We start from the raw sequence: 23,739 nt of genomic DNA on the forward strand, positions 1-23,739 counted from the left end.
GGGAAGAAGATCGGTTTGGGGAGCCCCGACGCTGGAGCGGGGGGACGGCTGTGGAGAGGACGGGCGCCCGGACTTCACAACCGCGGCTGAAGGCCGGGCTGCGGCCGAGGCTGGCCAGGCAGGGCAGGGCACCTGTGCCCACGGTCAGCCGGCCCCCCGGAACCCCCCGATTGCTCCCTGTGTGGCGATTGGGGAAGGGGTCGGGCGGAAGGTTCTGGGAGAGGTTTTGTGGGAAACCTTTGAAGTTCCCTTGCTTCTCTCTCGTGCCTGGTACCTGAACTTGTTTCGAAGTGCACAGTCCAGTTTCTGTTCCCTCCGAGGGATAAGGTCCCAAGCCTGAGCGTCAGAGGTGCACACGTAGGCTGGAAAAGAAAGTTCATGAGCTGCAGAATCAGCACTGGCAGTGGCGTTTGAAATCTGCACACCCCCCTTTCAATTCTTGCTTCTGCTCTGGGAGACAATTGCATTTGTACCTGTGCTCCAAAGTTTCACGAAGAGGAGACCGGATTTCACAATTATTATCTTACATTTGCTTGGAAGGTGCCCAGCAAATAGGACGAGAGTGCAATGTGATGGATATTTTTAGGAATGAAGGGTCTTCTTCTGCCCAGTGTAGAGGTTATGATTCTTCAGGCCCTGAAGAAATAGGAGAAATGTTAGAATGTGTGGTTTTGTTAAATGATGTATCGAGCCATCCTGTTGTAAAATTAGTGATATGGTTGACTTGTGCAAAAGTCGTTTGGTATGTTGCGCCAGGTATTTATGATTTATTTGAACTTGAACTTCATTTTTGGCTCTCCAGATCTCCCACTCTATTTGGTTTCATGCAGAATATGTGATTGGTTTCTATTAGTTGGGTTTGGGTTTGTGACAGATTGGTCAGGTTAGTCCTTTCTGTGGAGCAGGACTCCTTCCCCGTCTCCTCCCATTTTCTTCTTTCTGGGAAGCGTAACATGAATCATTGTGTTTTTCCTTTAGTGTATCTGTTGGCATGTCAATCAAAAATTGAACAAAAAAATCTTTGTTGATCGAAACATTTCTAGTATTCATCTATCCGGCATTATTAGCATGGTCTGCATATTTTTAAAAACGCTATACTTAGAATTGATTGGACTCACTGGATTTTTTCATCTGCTAAATTTGTTTTTTGTTTTTTTTTTTTTTTTTAGTGGCAGATCAGGCTTGTTTTCTAAGTTTTAAAACCTGATTAGCTCTCTGACTGGCTTGGTCAACAAATTAATAGGCAGTGGGTTTATATATTATGGCCTTCAAATGAGACAGTACTGGTGATAGATACATCAGAAGTCTTTGAATGAGTTGCTTACTATTTGATTACATATTGGTTAGGAAAGAATTTTAGTTTATATGCTAGTTATCAAGCTGTCATAGATTATACGACAATTATTCGGCTACCAGAGAATGAATTGTAAGGTTGTGTTTTCAGGATCCTAATGTCATGTAATGTTTAAGATTATGTATTTTTATGGAAGCAAAATACATTGTGTATTTTTATGGAAGTAACATAATAATGTATAAATATCAGGTATGCACATTCAAAATCAACATCTAGGTATAAGACAATTATCAACTCTGAAAACAGAAATTAGAGAAAATACATATGCAGTAGGAGACTTCAACACCCCAATCTCACAAATGCACAGATCAACAAGACAAAAGATAGACAAAGACACTAGAGCCCTAAATAAAGACCTAGACCTCATGGGCTTAACAGATGTCTATAGGACACGGTACCCAAAAAAAAAAAAAAAAAAAAAAAAAAAAAAACAAAATCAACATCTAGGGCCTCCCTGGTGGCGCAAGAGCGCAGCGCTGTGAAGCCTCTGCAGCGTGGGTTCGATCCCAGCTGGCCAGCAAGAATCCCACATGGCGCAGCAGACCTCTCCTGTCTTGCCGGCTGCTCCCCTCAGCAGTGTATTTCAGTCAGTCTGCCTGTTCTGCTCCCCTCTCTGTCTCTGGTGAATCCTCTCATACTCCTGCGCCTCTGGCCTGTACCCCGGTTCTCGTATAAAAATAAATAAATCTTAAAAAAAAAATCAACATCTATATATATGTCAATTAAGTTCACCACTAAAGGTCCAATTCTGTCCTTTGCTATACAATTGGCCCCTTTTACCTGATTTACCCATCTCCTTCTCCCTTCCCTTCTGGTGAATATTGGTCTTACAGTCTAAAATTTTATTTTTGTTTTATTCTGTGTGATTATATTTGTATTTCAGAGATTACTTTTGCTTGAGTTTTCATGGTAGTTTTTATCTTCTCACCTCCAAAGTCTAATAAAAGTTGTGTGTGTGTGACAGAAGTAAAAACTAAAATTCTTAAGGCAGATTGCTTACTGCTTCTGATGTTACTTGTGTCAAAGTAGAACAGGTTCTTTTCTGAGAACTGAAGATGGTTGATGCCATCACATGATGCTTTTCTCTTCAGTCCTTACTCTTTGCCCTCTTTTGGATTTACCACCTTATTTCCTAACCCTATATGCTGTGGTATTGAGGGGTGTCATGATATTTGAAACTTTAAACTTGTTGTTTAGCTTCCTCTGTAGGAAATGATAGAGACCTTCCTTCCTTCTCTGCTTCTACTTCCTCTTCCCCTACTTCTCTTTTTCCCTCCTCCTTTCTTCTCCCTCTTCTATTCCAAATAACATTATTTGCCAAAATTCTTTTCAAGTGAGTGGTTTCATTTTTGCTTTGCTTAATTTTCTATTAACCACTTAAATTATTAATCAGATAACATCTTGTGAGGATAAAGAATTTAGGTAGGCTGAAATAGGAAGACTTGAAAAGGTACAAAGATAATCTTGATATAATGGAGAATTCTGGAGTGAAATTCAAGGTTTAGTTAGAACTCCACTACTGACTACTATGTGATCTTAAGAAAGTTCTGTTAGGTTCAATGAATGTTGATTTTTCTCAAAGGTAAAATAAGGCCAGCTCTGTGCACCTTTCAGGATTTTTGTAAGAATAATAATAAAATGAGATGGTAGATATGATTTTGAAAGTGAAAAGTATTTTATAAGAGTGTAATATCCTCTTTGTAAAGTGTCAATTGAATTATAAAAGACAGCATTTTAGTCGCTGGAATTATGCATAGTTCATTATTCTTTTATATGAAATATTAGTACAGCAGAAAATAGATATTAATGCTTTTCTATAACCTCCATCTGGTGATGTGGTTAGCCTTATTGCTTTGGTAAAATTATAATTTTTGGTTTTCTTTTTTAAAAATGTCCTTTAAGATCTCAATTTTAATGTATATGAATTTAGGTTAAAGGGAGAAAAACCAGATTCTTGCACTTATGAGGAAAGATGGTGGGGGAGCAGCTTGTTGATTTGAGTAATTCTCATAGGTGATGAAACATTGAGGTAATTTTTGAGGCTATATAGAAATGTCATTAAAGGATGACTATTTCTTTTCCTTCTTGTAAAAATATTTTTTAAAACATAAAGTTGAAATAAGTGAAATAAAATTTTGAAGAATTTATGTTTGTGTAAAACCAGTTTTCCTCCATAACTTAAAAAAAATCATTTTTTTCAAAAAAGATCTTAAAATGAGAAAGATATAGATGATATGAAAATGCTTGTTTTTGCTTTTTCTTCACATTTTTGCCTTACCTCCAGATTTTTAATAATTTTGGTATTTTTTTGTAACTTGAATAACATAGAGAATTACTGCATAGTCATACGCAGGTAACTGAAACTCTTGTAATCTGTATCACAGTAATTGTAAGCCTTAATATGGAGTTTATATGAACTGGATTACTTTTTGGTTTTCATACATATGAATTTTTAGTTTTATTTTTAGATATTTGGATTCTGTTTGGAATTACTTTTTGGGACACCGAGAAACTATAATTTTGGCTTAATTTTTTCCTTTCTTCTTTTTTTTTTTTTAAGACTCATGAAATGGCCACAGATGATAAGACTTCCCCAACACTGGACTCTGCTAATGATTTGCCTCGATCTCCTACTAGTCCTTCTCATCTCACACACTTTAAGCCTTTGACTCCTGATCAGGACGAACCTCCTTTTAAATCAGCCTATAGTTCTTTTGTAAATCTCTTTCGATTTAACAAAGGTAAGACTTACTCTTAAAGATCAGAGAACCCACAATTTTGATTCTCTGAAATTCTTTTGTTCAACTTTCATGCCATGTCTCTGTAGGAAAGTAAAATATTAACAAAGAGATAGCTTCAATCATACATCACTAGAGTTTACTGCTTAAGAGAAAGCTAGAATTTTCACTGTAATCTTATTCATTATTGGTAATTAAAGATCTGAATTGAAAACTAAATGTTAAGTTTCCTTTTAAAAGGGAATTAGGGGCCTTCCTAGTGGTGCAAGGGCTTAAGTATTGCATTATGAAGCAATCCACAGCCTCTGCAGCATGAGTTTGATCCCCTGCTGCCAGGGAGCAACCCACATGGTGCAGCAGACCTCTCCTGGCTCGCCCACTGCTTCCCTCAGCAGTGTACTTCGGTCAGTCTGCCTGTTCTGTTCTCTATTCTGTCTCTGGTGAATCCCCTCATCCCCTGCATTTCTGGCCTGTACCCAGCTCTTGTATGCGTAAATAAATAAATATTTATTTTATTTTATTTTTTAAGATTTATTTATTTATTTATACAAGAACTGGGGTATAGGCCAGATGCACAGGAGGGTGAGAGGATTCACCGGAGACCGAGAGGGGAACAGAAAGGCAGACTGACGAAATACACTGCTGAGGGGAGCAGTGGGCATGACAGGAGAGGTCTGCGGTGCCCTGTGGGACCCTCGCTGGCCGGCCAGGATTCAACCAGCGCTGACAGCTTTACAGCGTGGTGCTCAACTCCCAGCGCCACCAGGGGAGGCCCTAAATACATCTTTTAAAAAAAAAAAAAAAGGGAATTAGCATTCTTTTTCCCTCTCCTTAGTGTTTCAATTTTATTAAGTTGGTGGTATGGACTTTTTTCTTTTAGGGGTTGATAGTCAAAAGATTTTAATTAAAGCAATAAAACTAAAAGGATGAGCATGTAGGAGAAAAGATTCATATTTTTAAAAAATGGAAAGCTGCCAGTGGACTTGTTGACTTAAACCCATTAGATTAAGGTGTACATGTAATGACATAAAATGGAAAGAGTGTTTAAATGAGTTCTTTTAAAGTAATCATTTTTTTTACCCTTTTACCTAAAAAAATATTTAAAAACATAATCTATATCTTTTGCATTTTATTTGGTCATATTATTCAAACTGCATTAGAAACTAATCTCTCTTGTTGAGGTTTATTTTAATATGTTAAGTTATAGGGTCTATCTTTTGCAGTGGATATCCCAGTAGATAATAAGTACTTAATAAACATTTGCTATATAAACTACTATCTTATGATAACTAAATATAATGTGGTATCCTGGATGGGCTATTAGTTTTAATTAACTTAGTAGAAAATTTAATAGCATTGACTGACTTTTATTAGTGGTCATGTTTAAAACTGTATAAAAACTCCTATTGATTTTTTTAGGGCAGTGATTCATTTTCTTAAAGAACCTTATTGTTTTGAATAATTTTAGATTTATAGGAAAATTGGAAAAATAATACAGAGTTCTCATAGACTCCCACATCCACTTGCCCCTATTATTAACACCTTTAATTAGTATGGTACATATATTGTAAATAGGAAACCATTATTGATACATTATTTTTTAGTATGTAATTTATTCATATTTCTTCAGGTTTTCACCTAATGTTTTTTTTTCTGTTCTAGGATGCCACTTTATGTTTAGTTGTCATAGACAGAAGTTTAAATAGCAAATGTTTGTTTAGCAAATGTTTATTGAGCACTTACTGTCGACTGGGATACTCACTGCAAGAGATTGACCCCATAACCAAAACAAATTAAAAAACTCTCCAATCTGGGCCTCCCCTGGTGGTGCAGCAGTTGAGCGCTGGCTGCGAAGCTGCCCGCAGCCTCTGTAGCGCCAGTTCGATCCCCGGCCGTCGGCGAGGGTCCCACATGGCGCGCAGACCTCTCCTGCTGCCCACTGCTACCCTCAGCAGTATGCTTCAGTCCTTCTGCCTGCTCTGCTCCCCGCTCTGGTGAATTCTCTCACCCTCCCGCGCTTCTGACTGTACCCAGTGCTTGTATAAATAAATAAATCTTAAAAAAAAAAAAAACCAAACAAAACTCTCCATTCTGCCTTCATGTTAAGTTTACATTCTATTTCTTTTTATATGCTCAAGATATTTCTGATGAACAGTAAAGCAAACCGAATATCACATGTACCAAGGATGTGGTTATTGACCTGTAATTTTGCCACTTTCTTTGTGGCAAAAACATTTTAAATTATGCATGAGATACATATATGCATGCTTTTCTGATAAATTTCATCTATTTCCTTCTCTTTGCTAAACTCTGAGTATTAGTATTTCAAACATTACCAAGCTTTCTTTTGCTGCAGAGAGAGCAGAAGGGGGCCAGGGAGAACAGCAGTCTGTGAGTGGAAGTTGGACCAGCCCGCAGCTCCCTTCACGGACACAGTCTGTGAGGTCGCCTATACCTTATAAAAAACAGCTTAATGAGGAACTCCAACGGCGATCTTCAGCAGTATTAGGTAAAAGAATGTTGTTGTTTCAGTCTTCTCTGTGTAGTAGATTTTTCCACAGTAATTGTTTCCCAGGTTGTTTATTAACTTTTATGCTATTTGTAATGGTTAAGTTACCCTTCAGAATTCAGCTGTTACCTTTAGGTAGTGAAAGAATGTGTGGATACCTAATAAAAATACTCAAACATTTCATGTTAAGCTTTACTTTAGGCCAGGCAGATACATCTTGACTGTTTTTTTGATTAATTACTTACTTGGGTTTCAACAGAGAGCAGTTTGCAACATCCCCAGGAGAACACAGGTTAGTTCCAGCTCTGTGAATGGATTCTGCTGCTATTCTTGCTATGGCTAGTGTAATGTCATGTGCATGCCCAGGTCTGGCTGAGCACTCTCAACTCCATTAGTGGGCTGCCAGTTGCTCTTTGCCTTCTGTCCTTGTTGAGATACAAACTGTCACCGTGGCTGGGTAAGCTGAGCTCCTCTTGCCTGTTTGTTCTCCATCCTGATTGACTACACAGCCATTCCCTTCATTTTCATGCTTTTTTTGATGAGTTAGACTGGGGATCAGTGCCTGAATTGAGAGATTAGAGAAAATGAGTTATTTTATGTTTTATTTATTACATTAAGAAGCTCCGCAGTGCCTTGCCCATCTCGAGGTGATAGAAGGAAGGCAGTGAGCAGTGGCATCCTAGAGGGGAAGGGGTGCAGTACTGGAAATCAGGTGTTTCTCTTGAGCTTCAGGTCCCATTTGTCTGGTCAGTATTCCCCATGAGATCCTTAAGTGAAAAATAGACAGGCACGGGTGATGGTGGTTGGTAGAAGGATATTTCATTGCTACTTGGAACTTGACTTAACGGTCAGAAGGAGGAGGAGAAACTAAGCAGAAAAATTTCTCCTTGTGGACTAGAGCAGAGCTGGCTATATCTCCCCTGCAGGCCTTCTAGAGCAGTGAGCCTCAGCTGTTTAGAACAATCAGAAGGTGGGGAGAAGGAGAGAGAAGGTCTGTTTTTACTACAATGTGTGGAAGGACAAGACCATCCCCACTTTAGCCTTTAACCTTAATAAACACTTAGCTCTTGAACCTGACCTGTGGCAACACTCCTGTTCCTCTTGAGGGAGCTCTTCTGACTAGATCTTATGTTGAATAAGCATAAGATTTTTCATTTGTAAAACTGAGTTGTTGAATCTTTTAGGGATTGTAAACTGTCACCCTGCCAAACCCATTTGCCTAGTATATGGATAAACTTGGAATTTCTATCACTAGAGGGAGCTTGTAATGTCTAGTTTGCTGCAGTGCCCACCATTCCTGTTGCCTTTTCTTTTTTTCAATCACATCCACGTGATTCTTTGATTCTAACTTAGCTCCTATGGACATTTGAGCTTCAGAAGCTTGAGACTATTTGACCCATCAATTTCTTTTTCTACTAAAAGGCAGTATAAATTTTACCATTTTACTAGCTCTGTGACCTTTGGAAAAATCCTTTAAATTGTCTAATATCCACTTTCAAAAAGCAGCTAAGGTTATTTACCTAAGGGTAGAGTGCTACACCAGATTTTCTCAAGTCTCTTCCATTTTCATCCAGGATCTGTGATTGTGTTGTTCTAGAAAGTCTCACTCTTGCATTTCTAATGAATGGATCTGTTAGAATTCATGATCCTAAGTGACTAAATTTGGAGGGGTCACAATTAATTGTTGCTCATGCATGGGAATGTAGCCATTATGATCCTAACAGCTTTGTCTACCTCCTTCTTCAACTCATACATCAGGGGAGTTACTTTATGTTGTGAGACTCAAGAAAATTTAGTTCTTCTAGTACTTATGTTTTATTCTAGGAATATATATCAGATATCTGCTGAAATTAAGATTTTACTATTGATAGATAAAGTTTCCAGTTTTCTATCAAGTGCAGTTTAGGTAACTATTTCTGTGGCTATCTTGGGAAGTTCTTACTTAGTTTAGATATCAACCAGTCGTTTCTTTGTAACCCATTCTTTTCCATCTAACCAAAATAAAAAACACCTAAAACAAATCTAGCAAACAAGCAAATTGAGAAATATGTAGGTGGGGTGTTTTCTATCCTGCTTTGCCACAGAATATTAGGTCGTGAGTTTATTTAGGAATGTTTATCCTTTTATTAAGCCACCTATTGCTAAAGCCAGGAATAGGTAGAAACTTCAGTTGTAAAGTAAGGAAATTATATGACAGCTTTGGTGGGCACACCTCATTCTGGCCCCCAAAGTTGGAATGTGGGCTGGCTTCTGTATTGCTATTTTAAGTGTAAGTTTGGAACTGCAGGGGTTAGGGCTGGGAGGTGGGATTCTAGCTATTTTTGGCAATTTTAATCCCTTAGACATTGGGTGGAAGAAAGTCACTGAAAAAATCACCATCATGCATGTTCTGAAGTTTGTCAGGCTCTGAGTTCTGGGCTGTTATATTCCGTTCTCATGATCTGCTTCATAGGACTTTATGTACATGGTCTGTAGACTGAACTTACTGTTCAACTCTAGAGACTGAGCTCCGTTAACTGACTGGGTTGCTTTTTCTACTAAATTTCTAGCAAGGACTTTTTATAGCTTGGGACCCAAAGGCCCAAAAAATCATGAATGACTTGGGCCATTTCATCATCTCAGGCGTCAAAACTACTTATGGTCTCAGACAACACTTGTTCTTATGTAGCCCTTACATGCCAGTGAAGGAGTGTATTACATAATAATAACAAGCACTTTCTACAGTATCTATCTTCATAAAGACTGTTTTTAATCTTCATCTGTATCACTGACTGGGAGAACAAACGTATATGCTAATAGTAATTAGGCAACTTGTACCACATATATTCTTTGTGCATAGATCCTGGAGACTATTAACATGGTTTATTAATTTGTCATTTATTTATTTGTTTATTTGTAAATCCGCCTCAGACACAAGAAGGAAAGCAGAACCTACTTTTGGAGGTCATGATCCTCGTACAGCTGTTCAGCTTCGAAGCCTCAGCACAGTATTAAAACGTCTCAAGGAAATCATGGAGGGGAAAAGCCAGGTACTGTTTAGAGGGTTAGGAGATTACTTATTAAGTCTTTATATGGGGTTCATGCTGTACTCACTGGAAATGGCATCCTGCCCCTTGAACGAAAGTTCAGTCAGTACTAACTCCAGCTAGGACCTTAATCGTTTTACAAGTATGTTCTTACTTTTAATTTGTCATTTTCCCTCCTTTATGGTTAGTACATCTTGTTCTGTTTGAGAAGTGTTTATCGAGCCCATCACCCTTAAATATTCCCCCATGGTTTCAGGAAGAAGCTTTATTATTTGTGTGAAATATGGGGTCAAGCTTCATTTTTTTTTTTTTTTTTAATGGATCTCTAGTTGGACCCAGACCAGTATATATAAACTATAATATATAGTATATAGTATATATATAAGCTATATATATAGTTTTCTCTCTAATACACTGTCTAAAATTGTTGTATCTTTAGAATAGGTCTTGATGGCTGGTAATGTTAATCCTTTAACTTTGTTCTTCAAGATTTTCTTAGCTATTTTGACCCTTTTCATTCCCACATGAATTTTAGAAATAGTTTGTCACTTTCTGCAAAAGAAACCTAGGATTTTGATTAGCATTGCATTTGCCATTGCATCTTAGTAATCAGAATTTTCAAGAAGTCTTCACACATTTTTATTATTACAGGATAGTGACCTGAAGCAATATTGGATGCCAGATAGCCAGTGCAAAGAGTGCTATGACTGTAGTGAGAAATTTACCACCTTTAGGCGCAGACACCATTGTCGGCTGTGTGGGCAGATTTTCTGCAGTCGTTGCTGTAATCAAGAAATCCCTGGGAAATTTATGGGCTATACAGGTAAATGCATTTTATTGACAGCTTTACAATTTTACAGACTATAATTATAAAACAGTTATAATACTGGACCAATGTTAGTTTTCATTTTGGGCTTTACTTGTGAGACATGGGGACAGAAAGGTGAGGGAGCAACAGTTTTGCTTTTAAGGACTTCAGAGTCAAGTAATAAAGTAAATGGGGAGGTTTATTAATAACTAGAGGAAAAGATGGCTTATCATACATGTTAGCAAAAAAACATAAGAGAATTAAAATTTACTAACAAGAAGGTTAGAATTGATTATCAGTTAATATTACTTAGTGAATTTGCATTTTATAATACACTGTGCTTTGGTAGATTGCATCTTACTGATATTCTTCCATAAATTTTAGTAATGCAGATGTTTTAACTTATTCTTGAATCAGAAAAAACTAGTTGGTGTGTGGATTTATGCAGTAAATTGGAAATGGAAGGTGGAAAGAGGTTACCAAAAAGTCTTCTTATCTCTTTGATGTTATTTGTATTATCATGTGGGTCTTCCTCTTGGCTTTATTCACTTTTTTTTTTCTTTTTCATTATAACTGTTACAGAGTTCAGATCCAGATTATCTATTACCTATATTATGCTTTATCTTTGTTTTTTTCCTACTTCTAATTCATTGTTCATACTCTAGTGAGTATTCTTTGTTAAATGATAATTTGACTTATCTGCATAAAGCAGATATATTCCCCTCCTGACCCCTTTTCAGAACTTCTATTACCTTTTTTTTTTTTTTAAAGATTTGTTTACTTATTTATACAAGAACTTGGTTACAGGCTAGATGTGCACGAGGGTGAGAGGATTCACCAGAGACAGAGCGGGGAACAGAACAGGCAGACTGTCGAAATACACTGCTGAGGGAAGTAGCAGGTGGGACAGGAGAGGTCTGCAGCACCATGTGGGACCCTTGCCGCTGGCCGGGATCGAACCGGCGCTGCAAAGGCTGCGGACAGCTTCAAAGCATGGCTCTCAACTGCCTGTGCCACCAGGGGGGGCCCAGAATTTCTATTACTCTTCAGATGAAATCCTGTCTTGTTAGTTTTAGCTTCCTAAGGCTGTCATAGCAAAATAATATGAACTAGTGGTTTAGAATAGCAAAAATTTATTGTCTCATACTTCTACAGGCCACAACTACCACAGTAGTCCTCACTGCACAGGTCAGGGAACTAATATTGGGATTCTGCCATTTCTTGAGTGTGTCTATTTCAGTGATTTTAGAAGTGGAAATAACAATAGAATGGCTTTGGGGACCCACTGAACCTTGGACTAAAACTCTATTGATAACTTGAACTCTGTAAGCCCCTACTCTGATTGATAGACCACAGTGACATTTTGGGTATTGGGTCTCCTGGAATTAGTGACAGTTCATGTCAACAATTCCCCAAAAGTTTGACTATTTCCTTTTTCTAATGTCATCACCCTGGTGAACACCCTTTGGCAAAGGGTATTGTGAAGATTAACAGTATAAGTTTTTGGCAGTGTAATGGGGCTCTTCCGCAAGGAACTCAGCCTCCCCTTTGTTCAAGAAATTTTGGGTCTATTAATGATTCAAGTTGGAGAATTGATTGAGAGGTAATGATTTTGTTTTGGAAGGCGGCTGTGCTCACCACCATACCACCAACACACACCGTGATTCTGTTTTGTAATAGACATTTTCCTCTCAGTCAAAAAATTTAGTAGGTTGCCTATTTGTTTCACTTCTGTGAACACCATGATCAATGTGCTAGGCCTGTATGAGTCAGACTCCTCTGATTACTGCTTTGCTTTGCTGTGTATTATGGCAACTGTGTATTATGTGTATTATGACAAGAGGGGCACCTCTTGTCAATGGTGATTAAGTTTCACCACTTTGTGCTTGCTAGGTCCCAATTATTTCCACTGCAGTGGCAGAAGTTCCTGTTGTGATTTCTGACCTATAGAGAAGAGTGACTACAAAGCTCTACAAGGATGCTGAGACATCCCTAACAAATTTGTTTCTCATTGTAGTGGTGAAAGATAGTCCCTCTAAATTCTCCCAGGCTGAGTGAGCAGGTCTTGCTTGGTAAATCTGCTTTTGTTGTTACAGTCTCCCTAAGCCTTTTGGATCTCTTTCTTTATCATATACTAGGGCAACTCTGCATTTCAGCTTCATTAGTATAGGCCACCTTGGGTCCATGTTTCAGCCAGCCAGTCAACTAGTTAGACTGCTAGAGCTTTTTTTAATCTCATGAGTTGCTGCATTAAATCCAGGAGCTCTGCTTAGTTGGCCTATATCAATAAATTCAGTTTAATTCAACTATATGTTCTTTTCACTGTAATCCCACAGCCTTCCATTCCCACACATATTCCCTAGATTTCTAGTCTATATAAATTTTAAAAATTTATATTCCGTAGTCTATATAAATTTAAAGAAATCATGTAGTTTTTTGGGAGTGTAGTACACCTCTTCATGGTTCATACTTTATGAATCTCTATTTAGGACCTACTGGGACTTGAGTTTTATTAGAGGGCTGGCAATAAAGAGGGTAGTGGAAATGGGTCTTGGGAAGAATGAGCTGTGTCTTCCAAGGCAGCTAACTCAGGAGAGGCCGTTATGGATTTCTCAGACAAAGCAGAGTTTTGGGATAGGGTGGAATGGATATTTCTACTGGCAAAGAGACTCAGTAGAATTTTGGGATTCAGTAGCCCCAGCTTTCATCAGGCTCTTTTCATAAATCCTTGTTCCAGTATTCAGGATCCTGTTCCTTTCTAATCAGTGCCAGTCACTTGCAGGATAAAATTCTTGGTTTGATTTTCAGCAACTCAGCTCTTCAACTATAGGGGAAAATGGTTCTTGGAATCTATCATGCAGCTTTTTAATTTTATATGTGTCTGTTACCTCCAGTGGACCGAGTTCTCTGATGGCAGAGCTGTATCTCATCAGTTTGCACCCTTTCACGTAACACTGGCATGTGCTCAGTAGTCCAACTGATGAGGGTTCTTTATAGAATGAAAACTTTCCTGGGCTGGCACGCATGGCTCAGTCTTTTTATTGATCTGATCTACTCATCTTCTTTATAATAGCTGCCTGGTTAAGGAGATTTTCTTTACAGTATAAGAAACAACTCAAGCTTTTGTTGTGGCAACTTAAAGATCTTTCTGCAGGAAGTAATTTCACGTCCTTACTGTCTTTCTACTTTGGCTAGCTGGTATTGGTATGTCCTAGCACTCTCATTGATCCTGGACTGGAGTTCCCTTTTTTTTGACTGGATTAGTTTTCTCTAGAGTTTGAATTGACTTCATCTGTTGATTTGTGCTGTGAGGAATGAGAAATGCAAAGAGCTATATGTAATTTTGCTTAAAATACATGCATAGTTTAATAAAATTGAATACTATTAATAGTATTCTTGATATGAAAAAAATAAAGTGTCATTTATTATACTTGGTAGTAATCATAATTAAAACATAGTATAGTTGAGTTTTAGAAGTCTGTTTCATGTTATTCAGTTTTCTAATGTTAATGGGTAAAAAAATTAAGGTAGAATTGTTAAATAGCTTTCACTAGTAATGTTTAGTTATCTTACCTCCTTTTTTGGTACACTTAAATGTTATTTAATTAATTAATTAATTAATTAATTAATTAATTTTATTTTTATATTCCCCATACAATTGCAATCCCCCCATTCTGACCCCAATCCCTCCCCTCCCACCCCTCACCCCCCAATAAGTGTCTCTGGTTCATAGTTTTTTGTTGATTTTGATTTTCACTTTCTTATAGTTATTCATTTTCCTGGTCCCTTATTTAAGTTTTCTAGATTCCTGCTATGAGTGAGACCATCCGGTATTTTTCTTTTTCTTTTTGGCTTATTTCACTGAGCATGATCCCTTCCAGGGCCATCCATGTTGCTGCAAATTGCATGTGGTACACTTAAATGTTAATCAAAAAATGGTAGAAAGTGCTACTCCAAAACAGGATAAATACAACATTTAAAAGTATTAAAAAATGTTATTATTTGTCCTTCCAAGATTATTTGATTTCCAGTCTATCTTTCACTAAGAATTTTTAATTCATCCATGTTATCTATCGTCTGTCAGCTCATTTTCTATGTTTGTTTTTAAAAACTGCCCTCTTGTGGCGGCCACTCTTCAGGGGACCAAAATAGCATTTTTCTTCCATGTTACCTATGGAAAATGTTTCCATTTGTTTTGGTTTCCTTATTAAAATTTTTCTTCTTGCACCTACTCTCTTAGATAGATCCCTTATTTCACTTTTAGAATCTTGAAAAATACTTTTTAATTTTTTAAAATTTTTTTTTTTTTAATAGAGGCATGTTTTATTTATTTATTTGTTTGTTTGTTTGTTTTGTTTATACAAGCACTGGGTACAGTCAGAAGCGTGGGAGGGTGAGAGAATTCACCAGAGCCAAAGGGGGGAGCAGAGCAGGCAGAAGGACCGAAGCACACTGCTGAGGGGAGCAGTGGGCGGCAGGAGAGGTCTGCGCGCCATGTGGGACCCTCCTCTGGTGGCCGGGAGCAGCCGGGGATCGAACCGGCCCTTCAGAGGCTGCGGTCAGCTTCGCAACCCAGCGCTCAACCGCTGCACCACCAGGGAGGCCCCGAAAAATACTCTTTTAAGCAGAAATTTCCCAGTATCATGAGTCCTATTTTCCTAACTCATAAATATTGGAAGTAATTTGGATGCCTGGGTGAATTTATTATAATGATATTCTTTAAGTATGTAACAGAAATAACAAAATTATTTCACATTTAAAAAACTGTCTTTTTTGGCAGTGTTTACTTGCAGATATTTCCTTGTTATTAGATTAACTCAACCTAATGATTGAAAGATGTTCTGTTAAGTAATCTATTACTATTACCTTTAATGTAGTTAATTTTTTCCCTCCTCCTTCTAGGTGACCTCCGAGCTTGTACATATTGCAGAAAAATAGCCTTAAGTTATGCTCATTCGACAGATAGTAATTCCATTGGGGAAGACTTGAATGCTCTTTCAGATTCTGCTTCCTCTGTGTCTGTACTTGATCCAAGTGAACCCCGAACACCTGTGGGGAGCAGAAAAGCCAGCCGCAACATTTTTTTAGAGGATGATTTTGCCTGGCAAAGGTACTGTTGCTTAAATATAATCTTACTTATATTTGAGAAATATTGATAGTCTTGTGACCTTTGAGTGCTTTTAATTAACATTTACCCTCTTTCCATTGTTTCCTGCACATTGGTTATTTTCTCCTTTTCCTTGGTTTGTCTCCAGTAGGATCACCAAAGATCTTTATGGATTGTGGTGATATTGACTGATGAGAATGTTAACTCCAATAAAGGAAGGACTTTAGCTCTTTCTTTTTTTTTTTTTATACTAGTTCTTTTTTTTTTTTTTAAAGATTTATTTATATATATAAGAACTGGGGTACAGGCCAGATTCGCGGGAGGGTGAGAGGATTCACCAGAGACAGAGTGGGGAACAGAACAGGCAGAAGGACCAAAGTACACTGCTGAGGGGAGCAGTGGACCCGGCAGGAGAGGTCTATCGTGCCATGTGGGACCCTCGCTGGCTGGCCAGGATCGAACTGGTGCTGCAGAGGCTGTGGACAGCTTCACAGTGCGGCGCTCAACTGCCTGCGCCACCCGAGGAGGCCCTTTAGCTCTTTCTTGCTCACTGTTATATTTCTGGCACCAGGATCTTATGAATATTTTTGAATAGGCAGGAAAAGTTATTGAGATTAATAATTTCTGATGTTATCTCCTTTGAGAAGCAGGCTGCTTCTAAGATTTTATGTATAAACAAATCTAGAATTTTTTCCTTCCTAAGGAGCCTTTCGTGGTTTCCGGTATGTCTAAATATGCCACACTGCCCACTAGTGGAGTATGTTACTATCTTTCTTGGAAGTTACTTGCAATTGTTTGAATTAAAATCCTAGGTTCCTCAGTTTCTGAATATTTTCTTTAGCTAAATGATTTTTTTATGAGTAATAGTGAATCTGGCTATGTCAAAGTGCTTAGAGTTTTAACTAACCTCTTCCTGGTTAAGTTGTTTCTCAGTTACCCCTTAAGGGAGTGAAGAGTTAGTATGGAACCAGTGAATTTAGACAGAAGTAAAAAATGAATGAATTGCCAGTATATTAGACATATTATTACTCTTAAGGATGTAGTATGGAGTAGAAAAGAAAGTCACATATAGAGTTAGTGTTATTTATATAAAATTGAAAAATATACCAATTGAATATACTGTTTAGGGATACAAACATGGTAAACTTAATGAAGAGAATAATATAACAAAACGGTTTCATTGAGGGCAGGGCAAGAATGGATTTGGGTGGGGAAACACAGGCACTTCAGAGTCACTGGTAATATTTTTCTTAAATTGCTTGCTGGGTTCATTGATGTATGTGGCATCTTCATTCTTTTTACCTTACGTATATTTTAAAGATCATTTCTACTTAAATAAAACAAAAAGTACAGATGACCCATGGACAAGATATGTTTGAACTGTTGGGATCCTCTTAACATACAGATTGTTTTTAACCCTTCTCCCTCCTCTTCCTTAGTCTACTCAAGGTGACGACAATGAGGACAAAAACCTTGATGCACCTAAGATTTTAATAACATTTTCTGTTCTCTAACTAATTATAATATGCATAACATACACATTATGTGTTGACTGTTTATGTTATTGATAAAGCTAGTCAACAGCGGCTGTTGTTAAGTAGTTAAGTTTTTTTGGGGAGCCAGAAATTACATGCAGATTTTTGTCTCTTTGGGGAGGATCTGTGTTTTCCAAAGGTCAGCTGTGTACATTTTTGCTTACTTTACTACGCAGTGTCTTTTAGTTGTACCAGGCCCTGTTGTATGAGTTCAGAATTAGCAAGTATGATTTAATAAAACAAATGAGATTTGAAAGCTCCTTGAAGGAGATGTAGGTTAGATGTCAAAGGTAGAATAATATTAGGTTCTATGCTAATTGTTTAATATTTAATCTCTTCAAAAGTCATATTTCTGCTGTAGGCACTATTGTCTCCTTTTGACAGATAAGGATGCTGAAGTTCGAGAGATTAACTAATGTACTCTCAATCTCATAGTAGGAGGTAGCGCCTATGCTTGGGCCTGCCTCTGTGGTGCTATTAGTGAATTATGGGAACTGATAATAAAATATTTGAACTTAGGATCCTTCCTTTCTCCCAGGTCACTGTAGCCTTGATTCGTGGATTTTTGTAAACCAACCATTAAACCAATTTTTTTTATTTTATTGGCATTCTATATATTATTAGTTTTTTGCTATTTGATATACTTAAGACAAATACCATCCTGTTTCCACCTTAAAGGAAGAAAACAAAAATGAACCACACTGTTGTAACTGCAGGGATAAACAGTTTACTCTTAAATGTTAAAAGTACTTCACTGAAATTGGATTTGCCTATTACTGTCCCAAATTATCTCAGTATTTTCCTGTTTTTTTTGTAGTTTGATTCATCCAGACTCCTCAAATACAGCTATTTCAACAAGACTTGTATCTGTTCAAGAGGATGCTGGAAAATCTCCTGCTCGGAATAGGTAAACTGTGAAATGTGAAATGAAAATACTGTATTCTGTGTCTGATTTCCTTTCCATAGTAATGAGAAGAGCAAACTGACAAAAGTGGATAGAATTGATTGTTATATACTTTCTTATTTCTAAAAGCTAAACTGTTACTCCCTTTTTATTAGTTTTCTCTCACTTGCATTCTCTCAGTGGCTTTTTTCCAGTATATTCCACTGGCTTCAAACTTGTGAATCTTCAAAACTTTCTTCTAGTTTAGTAGATGACCACACTTTCTATTACAAAGTGAAGTGGAGATAACAGATGGGGACTTCTCAATTCTTATCATCACTTGCCAACTTGCTTGTATTTGGAGTTCATCTTTTTTCTCTTTTCCATTTCATAACCAGGGCTGATTTTCCATTTGCATTCTGCATCTAATCCCTTTCCATTTTTCTCTAGTCACCCAGTTGATATTTCATGTCTTCTACCTGTCAGCCTCTTACCATCAGTTTTAAACAAACTTGATTTTACCTTTACTAAAAATAAGCAAACAAAAACTCCTTATTTATGTTTTCACCTCTAGTTACCCATATCCTCAGTTATTTTCTTTTTGGCCAAATTCTTTGAGATAGTTGCCTATAATCATTGGATACTTCCTTCTTTTTTTCAACTTACTATCAATAGAATCTTGATAGCATTCATACCTCCCCAACAGAAGATGTTTTCATTATTATCTAGTGGTGAATAGGTGGCTATATTCAGACATCTGAATCACCATGATTTAACATACTTTCAATTTTTTTTTTCGTTAAATAATTAATGTATCCACAAGCAAGATACTCAGAATATAGCAGTTAATCAAACAGACAAAAATTTAAAGCACAAAAAAGCTTAGGGAGTAGGAGTGGAGATTGGAGTTTGAAATAGTGTGGTCATTGAAAATTTTACTGAGAAAGTGACATTTAAGCAAAGATCTGAGGATGTGAAGGAATGAGCCACATGGATATCATAGAGATTACCCGCAAAACAGGAACGCGCAAAACAAGCTTGACAAAAAGTAGCAAATTGTCCTCTACATCCAGAGTAGAGTGTTCTCACAATTAATTACAAGACCTTTGTCATTTGCCCTGATTGAAATGGGAAGTTATGGGAGAGTTTTACTTGGTATTTTAAAGTTTTTGTACTTGCAGAAAAATTGAAAGAAATGTGCGCTTACGTTTTACCCATTTGCTTTGTTACTATTTTTATAATACTGGTTTTTTGTTCTTAATCATTTGAGAGCTATAGATATCATCCTTCAGTGTTTTTCAAAAATAATAAATTTCATTTAATAGAGCATTTTTAAGTTCTCAGCAAAATTGACTGAAAAGTACAGAGTTCCTACATAGCCCCCACAACCAATAGTCTACACCATAGTGGTATATTTTTTACAATTGATGAACCTACACTAACAAATCATTATTACCCAAAGTCCATAGTATATATCAGGATGCACTCTTGGTGTTGTACAGTCTATGGGTTTGAATACGCAACGACATATTTACCATCGTAGTGCAGTATAGTTTCACTGTTTAAAAATCCTCTGTGTTCTGTTTCTTCATCTCTTCCTCTCTCTAACCCTTGGCAACTACTGATCTTTTTACTGTTTCCACTGTTCGGTCTTTTTCAGAATATCATATAGTTGGAGTCATATAGTTTCTTTAGATTCGTTTCTTCCACTTATAATATACACTTTAATTTTTCTTTGGCTTTCCACAACTTGATAACCTACTGCTTTTTAGAACTAAGTAATATTCCAGTGTCTGGATATAATTCAGTTTATCTACTCACCTACTGAAGGACATTTTTGATTGCTTCTAGATTTGGCTGTTATGAATACGTAAATATCTGTGTGCAGGTTTTCACATAGATATTTTCAGTTCATTTGGGTAAATACCAGGGATTCTATTTACTAGATCATATTGTTAAGAGTACTTTTTAGTTTTTTAAGCAATTGCCAAATTGTCTTCCAAAGCTGCATTTTGCATCCCCACCAAACAATGAATAAGAGTTCTATTGTTTCACTTCCCCCAAATGAATGGCAGTTCTGTTGTTACACATCCACGCCAGGATTTGATGATGTTGATACTCTGGATTTTGGCCATTCTGATAGCTGTTTAATGGTATCTCATTGTTTAAATTTCGATCAAATTCTTTATCAGAGGTATCTTTTGCAAATATTTTCTCCCAGTCCGGTCTGTAATTAGTCTTCTAATTCTCTTTATGTTATCTTTCTCTGAGCAGTTTTTAATTTTAGTGAAGTCCAACTTACACTTTCATGAATGGTTTATGGTCATGATTTGGTGTTATAACTAAAAAGTCACTGTCATACCTAAGATCATATCGATTTTCTCTTATGTCATCTGGGAATTTTATATTTTTATATTTTACATTTAGATCTGCTAAATAGACTGCAAGGGAGAAAAGGAGAAACAGGAGGGCCACTTAAAAAGCTGGTACGTTAATCCAGACAAGAGAATAAACTTAGATCACAGAAAGAAAAATGTAGCGAATGAGGAAAATGGTCAAATTCTAGGCATATTTGGATTATAAAGCTAACAGGATTTGCTAAGCAATTGGATATCAGAGATGACTCAAAAGGATGGAACTGTTGCTGAGATGGGCAAAATGGGTTTTAGACATGTTGGATTTGAAATATCTTTCTAGACACTCAAGTGAGCTATCACATAGTTGCTAATATGAGTGAATTTGGGAGAGAGGTACAAGCAGGAGATGCAAAATTGGGTCATCAAGTGACTGGTATTTAAAGCCATGAACCTGGATGGAGATCATCAAAAGAATGAATGTGAAAAGTGAGGAAATGAGGACGATGGTCCGGGGCGGGGAAGATGGAGAGGAACTAGAAAGACAACGGAGGAGAAACCAATGAGAAGGGAGAAGAAAAACAGGAGAGTATGTTTCCTTAGTAGCCAATAGAAGAGAGATTTTCAAGGCTGGGGAGTTATCCTGCTGATATTTCAAGTAAGAAGAAAAGGGATAACTGACCGTTGTATATAGCAATACTGGTAACCTTGATAAACAAGTTCAGTGGGTTGTTTGGGGTTCAAGAAAGAATGGAAGAAGAGTCGGAGATAAGAGTTTTGCTATCGAGTGGAGGAGGGAAAAGACTCAGAGGATGTGGAGTCAAGAGATAATTTTTAAAAACATGTAACAAATTATGGTATTCCTGTTGTCATGAGATGCAGAGATAACTCGCTAATTTATAGAAGATCTTGTTTTTGAATTAATGCTACTGAGAGTGATGTAAGTCTTTAGGAAATATATAACTTTTTTGTCCGTGAGTGCTATCTTTCTAAATAAGATTTTAGTCAGCATTCTTACCCTAGCCAACTCATCTCAACATTTGCAACAAAATTGACTCATTTTCATTTATTCTTGTTACCACTCTTAGAATATATGCGGGGATAATTAGAATATTAGACAGGGAAGTAGAATGCATATGTAATGCACACACTGGAAAATAGATTTTAATTAGTTGAATAAGTAGTGTATACTTTTCATTAAAAGTATATGCCAAGAAATAAATATCTTGTCATTTAAAAAATTTTGCTTATGGGGCCTCCCCTGGGGGCATAGCAGTTGAGCGCTGGGCTGTGAAGCTGCTCGCAGCCTCTGCAGTGCCAGTTTGATCCCTGGCCGCCGGCGAGGGTCCCACATGGCGCGCAGACCTCTCCTGCCGCCCTTAGCAGTGTACTTTGGTCCTTCTGCCTGTTTTGTTCCCTGCTCTGGCTCTGGTGAATTCTCTCACCCTCCCGTGCCTCTGACTGTACCCAGTGCTTGTATAAATAAATAAATAAATCTTTAAAAAAAAAAAATAAAAAATTTTGCTTATGGACTATATTTATTTGATAGTAGTGGCTTCTTATTAAGAATGACTTTTTGCTAACCTTAAAAACCTGAAATAATGTTATTTTTAAAGCGTCTATATCTTCATGCTGGAGAAATCATGGTTTTTCATTTGAGACCTGGCTTTGACTGGTAGCCCTGTTATTTTTCAGTTGAGTTACATAAATAAATCACTTAATCTGATTCTTGATTCATCTGTAAAATGAAAATGGAAGTACCTACTCCAAAGGTTACTATAAGGATTAGACAAGGATATAGCTCTAACAATAAAATGAATGAGTTATGTAGTGTTTAACATATAGTAGATGTTTTTGCCTTTTCACTGATTTTTTTTTTTATTGAGCAAACTCAAAATATAATAATTGAGGATAATATTTTAAATAGGTCTAACAAAAAGAAGGAAATTCTTTTTTGGAGGATAGTATGTTGCTTACTTGGAGTTCTAAGTATTCACTGTTGTCACTACATCATAGATATTCAACTGTACAATTCATTCTTGGTTTATTGATTATGCAAAAACTATTTGGCTTAGGGATCATCGTTTGCTGCTCCTTATCTGCAAGATTGCTCCTGCATTTAGACTGATTTTTAATATTTGTAAATTTAACATTTTAACAAGAAGATTTTTATCTCTTATTTCCTTTGAAAAATTACTAATATGTGATTGTATTCCTGTGGCCTTCCCATAATGATGTTTCTTTAAAATTATTTTGAAATAATTTTAGAACTAAAGTAGAAGTTGCAAATACAGTGCAGAAACATGCTAGCTCCTCCCAGTGACACCTCATATATAACCATTATAACTACCTTTAAAATAATCCTTAACATTGGCAAGTAAGCATTTATTTAAACATAAATACTTACTGTACTTCTGTGTATTGATGAAGTTTATGTCTGTGTTTTCACTTTTGTTTTTATTTTTATTTTCAGGTCAGCCAGCATTACTAACCTGTCACTGGATCGATCTGCTTCTCCCATGGTACCTTCATATGAGACATCTGTCAGTCCCCAAGCTAACCGAACATATGTTAGGACAGAGACTACTGAGGATGAACGCAAAATTCTTCTGGTACGAGTCTAGTGTCTTTGACCACATTGCTTGTTTTGAGCATGTGAAATGTTTATTTCACTGAATTTTTTTTTTTTTTTTTTTTTTTGTGGGACCCTCGCCGGCGGCCAGGGAATGAACCTGTGCTGCAGAGGCTGCGGGCAGCCTCGCAGCCCAGCACTCAACTGCTGCGCCACCAGGGGAGGCCCTCACTGAAATTTTTTTTTTTAAATTTTTTTCTTTTTTTTTTTTTTTTTAAAGATTTATTTATACAAGCACTGGGTACAGTCAGAAGCGCAGGAGGGTGAGAGAATTCACCAGAGCCAGAGCGGGGAACAGAATAGGTAGAGTGATGAAATACACTGCTGAGGGGAGCAGCGGGCAGCAGGAGAGGTCTGCGTGCCATGTGGGACCCTCGCTGGTGGCCAGGGATCGAACCAGCGCTGCAGAGGCTACTGGCAGCTTCACAGCCCAGCGCTCAACCGCTGCGCCACCAGGGGAGGCCCCCTCACTGAATTTTTAAAAAGGAAACATACAAATGAAATAGCCAGTCTATAATTAAAGAGAGGAAATAGCATAACTTTTTATTAGGTTCATTTGAAAGATTGTTCACACATTCAGTACTCATATATGGCATTAACATTTTCTTGGCCCCTTTCATCTGGCAAGATCAGAATATAGCTGCCTACTAGAGAGCTTAACTTTTATTAGATCCTGTTTGCTATTTAAACTTTGAAACATGCTTTTCATACACATGTAATACTCTTCAGACATTTAATATTATATATTTATATGAAGTGGTAATCAGCTGTTTGTTGAATTTATCTGTGTGTG

The 23,739-nt window shown here is 37.1% G+C and overlaps 1 protein-coding gene across 13 annotated transcripts in view; it reads left to right on the forward strand.

Annotated features, from left to right (window-relative positions):
- The window catches only part of PIKFYVE (phosphoinositide kinase, FYVE-type zinc finger containing), a 106,701-nt gene that overhangs the window by 202 nt on the left and 82,760 nt on the right, over window positions 1-23,739 (forward strand). For all 13 annotated transcript variants that reach the window (XR_008553643.1, XR_008553645.1, XR_008553644.1 and 10 more), the window contains exons 2-8: window positions 3,915-4,095; window positions 6,449-6,601; window positions 9,512-9,630; window positions 10,279-10,450; window positions 15,338-15,545; window positions 17,895-17,984; window positions 22,788-22,926. Coding sequence is in view for 8 of the 13 variants with exons in the window: in XM_037523945.2 (XP_037379842.1) it covers window positions 3,924-4,095; window positions 6,449-6,601; window positions 9,512-9,630; window positions 10,279-10,450; window positions 15,338-15,545; window positions 17,895-17,984; window positions 22,788-22,926 (1,053 nt within the window). In the remaining 5 variants the exon portion in view is untranslated. The remainder of the gene's footprint in view (window positions 1-3,914; window positions 4,096-6,448; window positions 6,602-9,511; window positions 9,631-10,278; window positions 10,451-15,337; window positions 15,546-17,894; window positions 17,985-22,787; window positions 22,927-23,739) is intronic.

Source organism: Talpa occidentalis, unplaced genomic scaffold, assembly GCF_014898055.3.
Source record: "Talpa occidentalis isolate TD23 unplaced genomic scaffold, MPIMG_talOcc4v2.1 talOcc4.3, whole genome shotgun sequence".
In the NCBI taxonomy this organism is placed as follows: domain Eukaryota; kingdom Metazoa; phylum Chordata; class Mammalia; order Eulipotyphla; family Talpidae; genus Talpa; species Talpa occidentalis.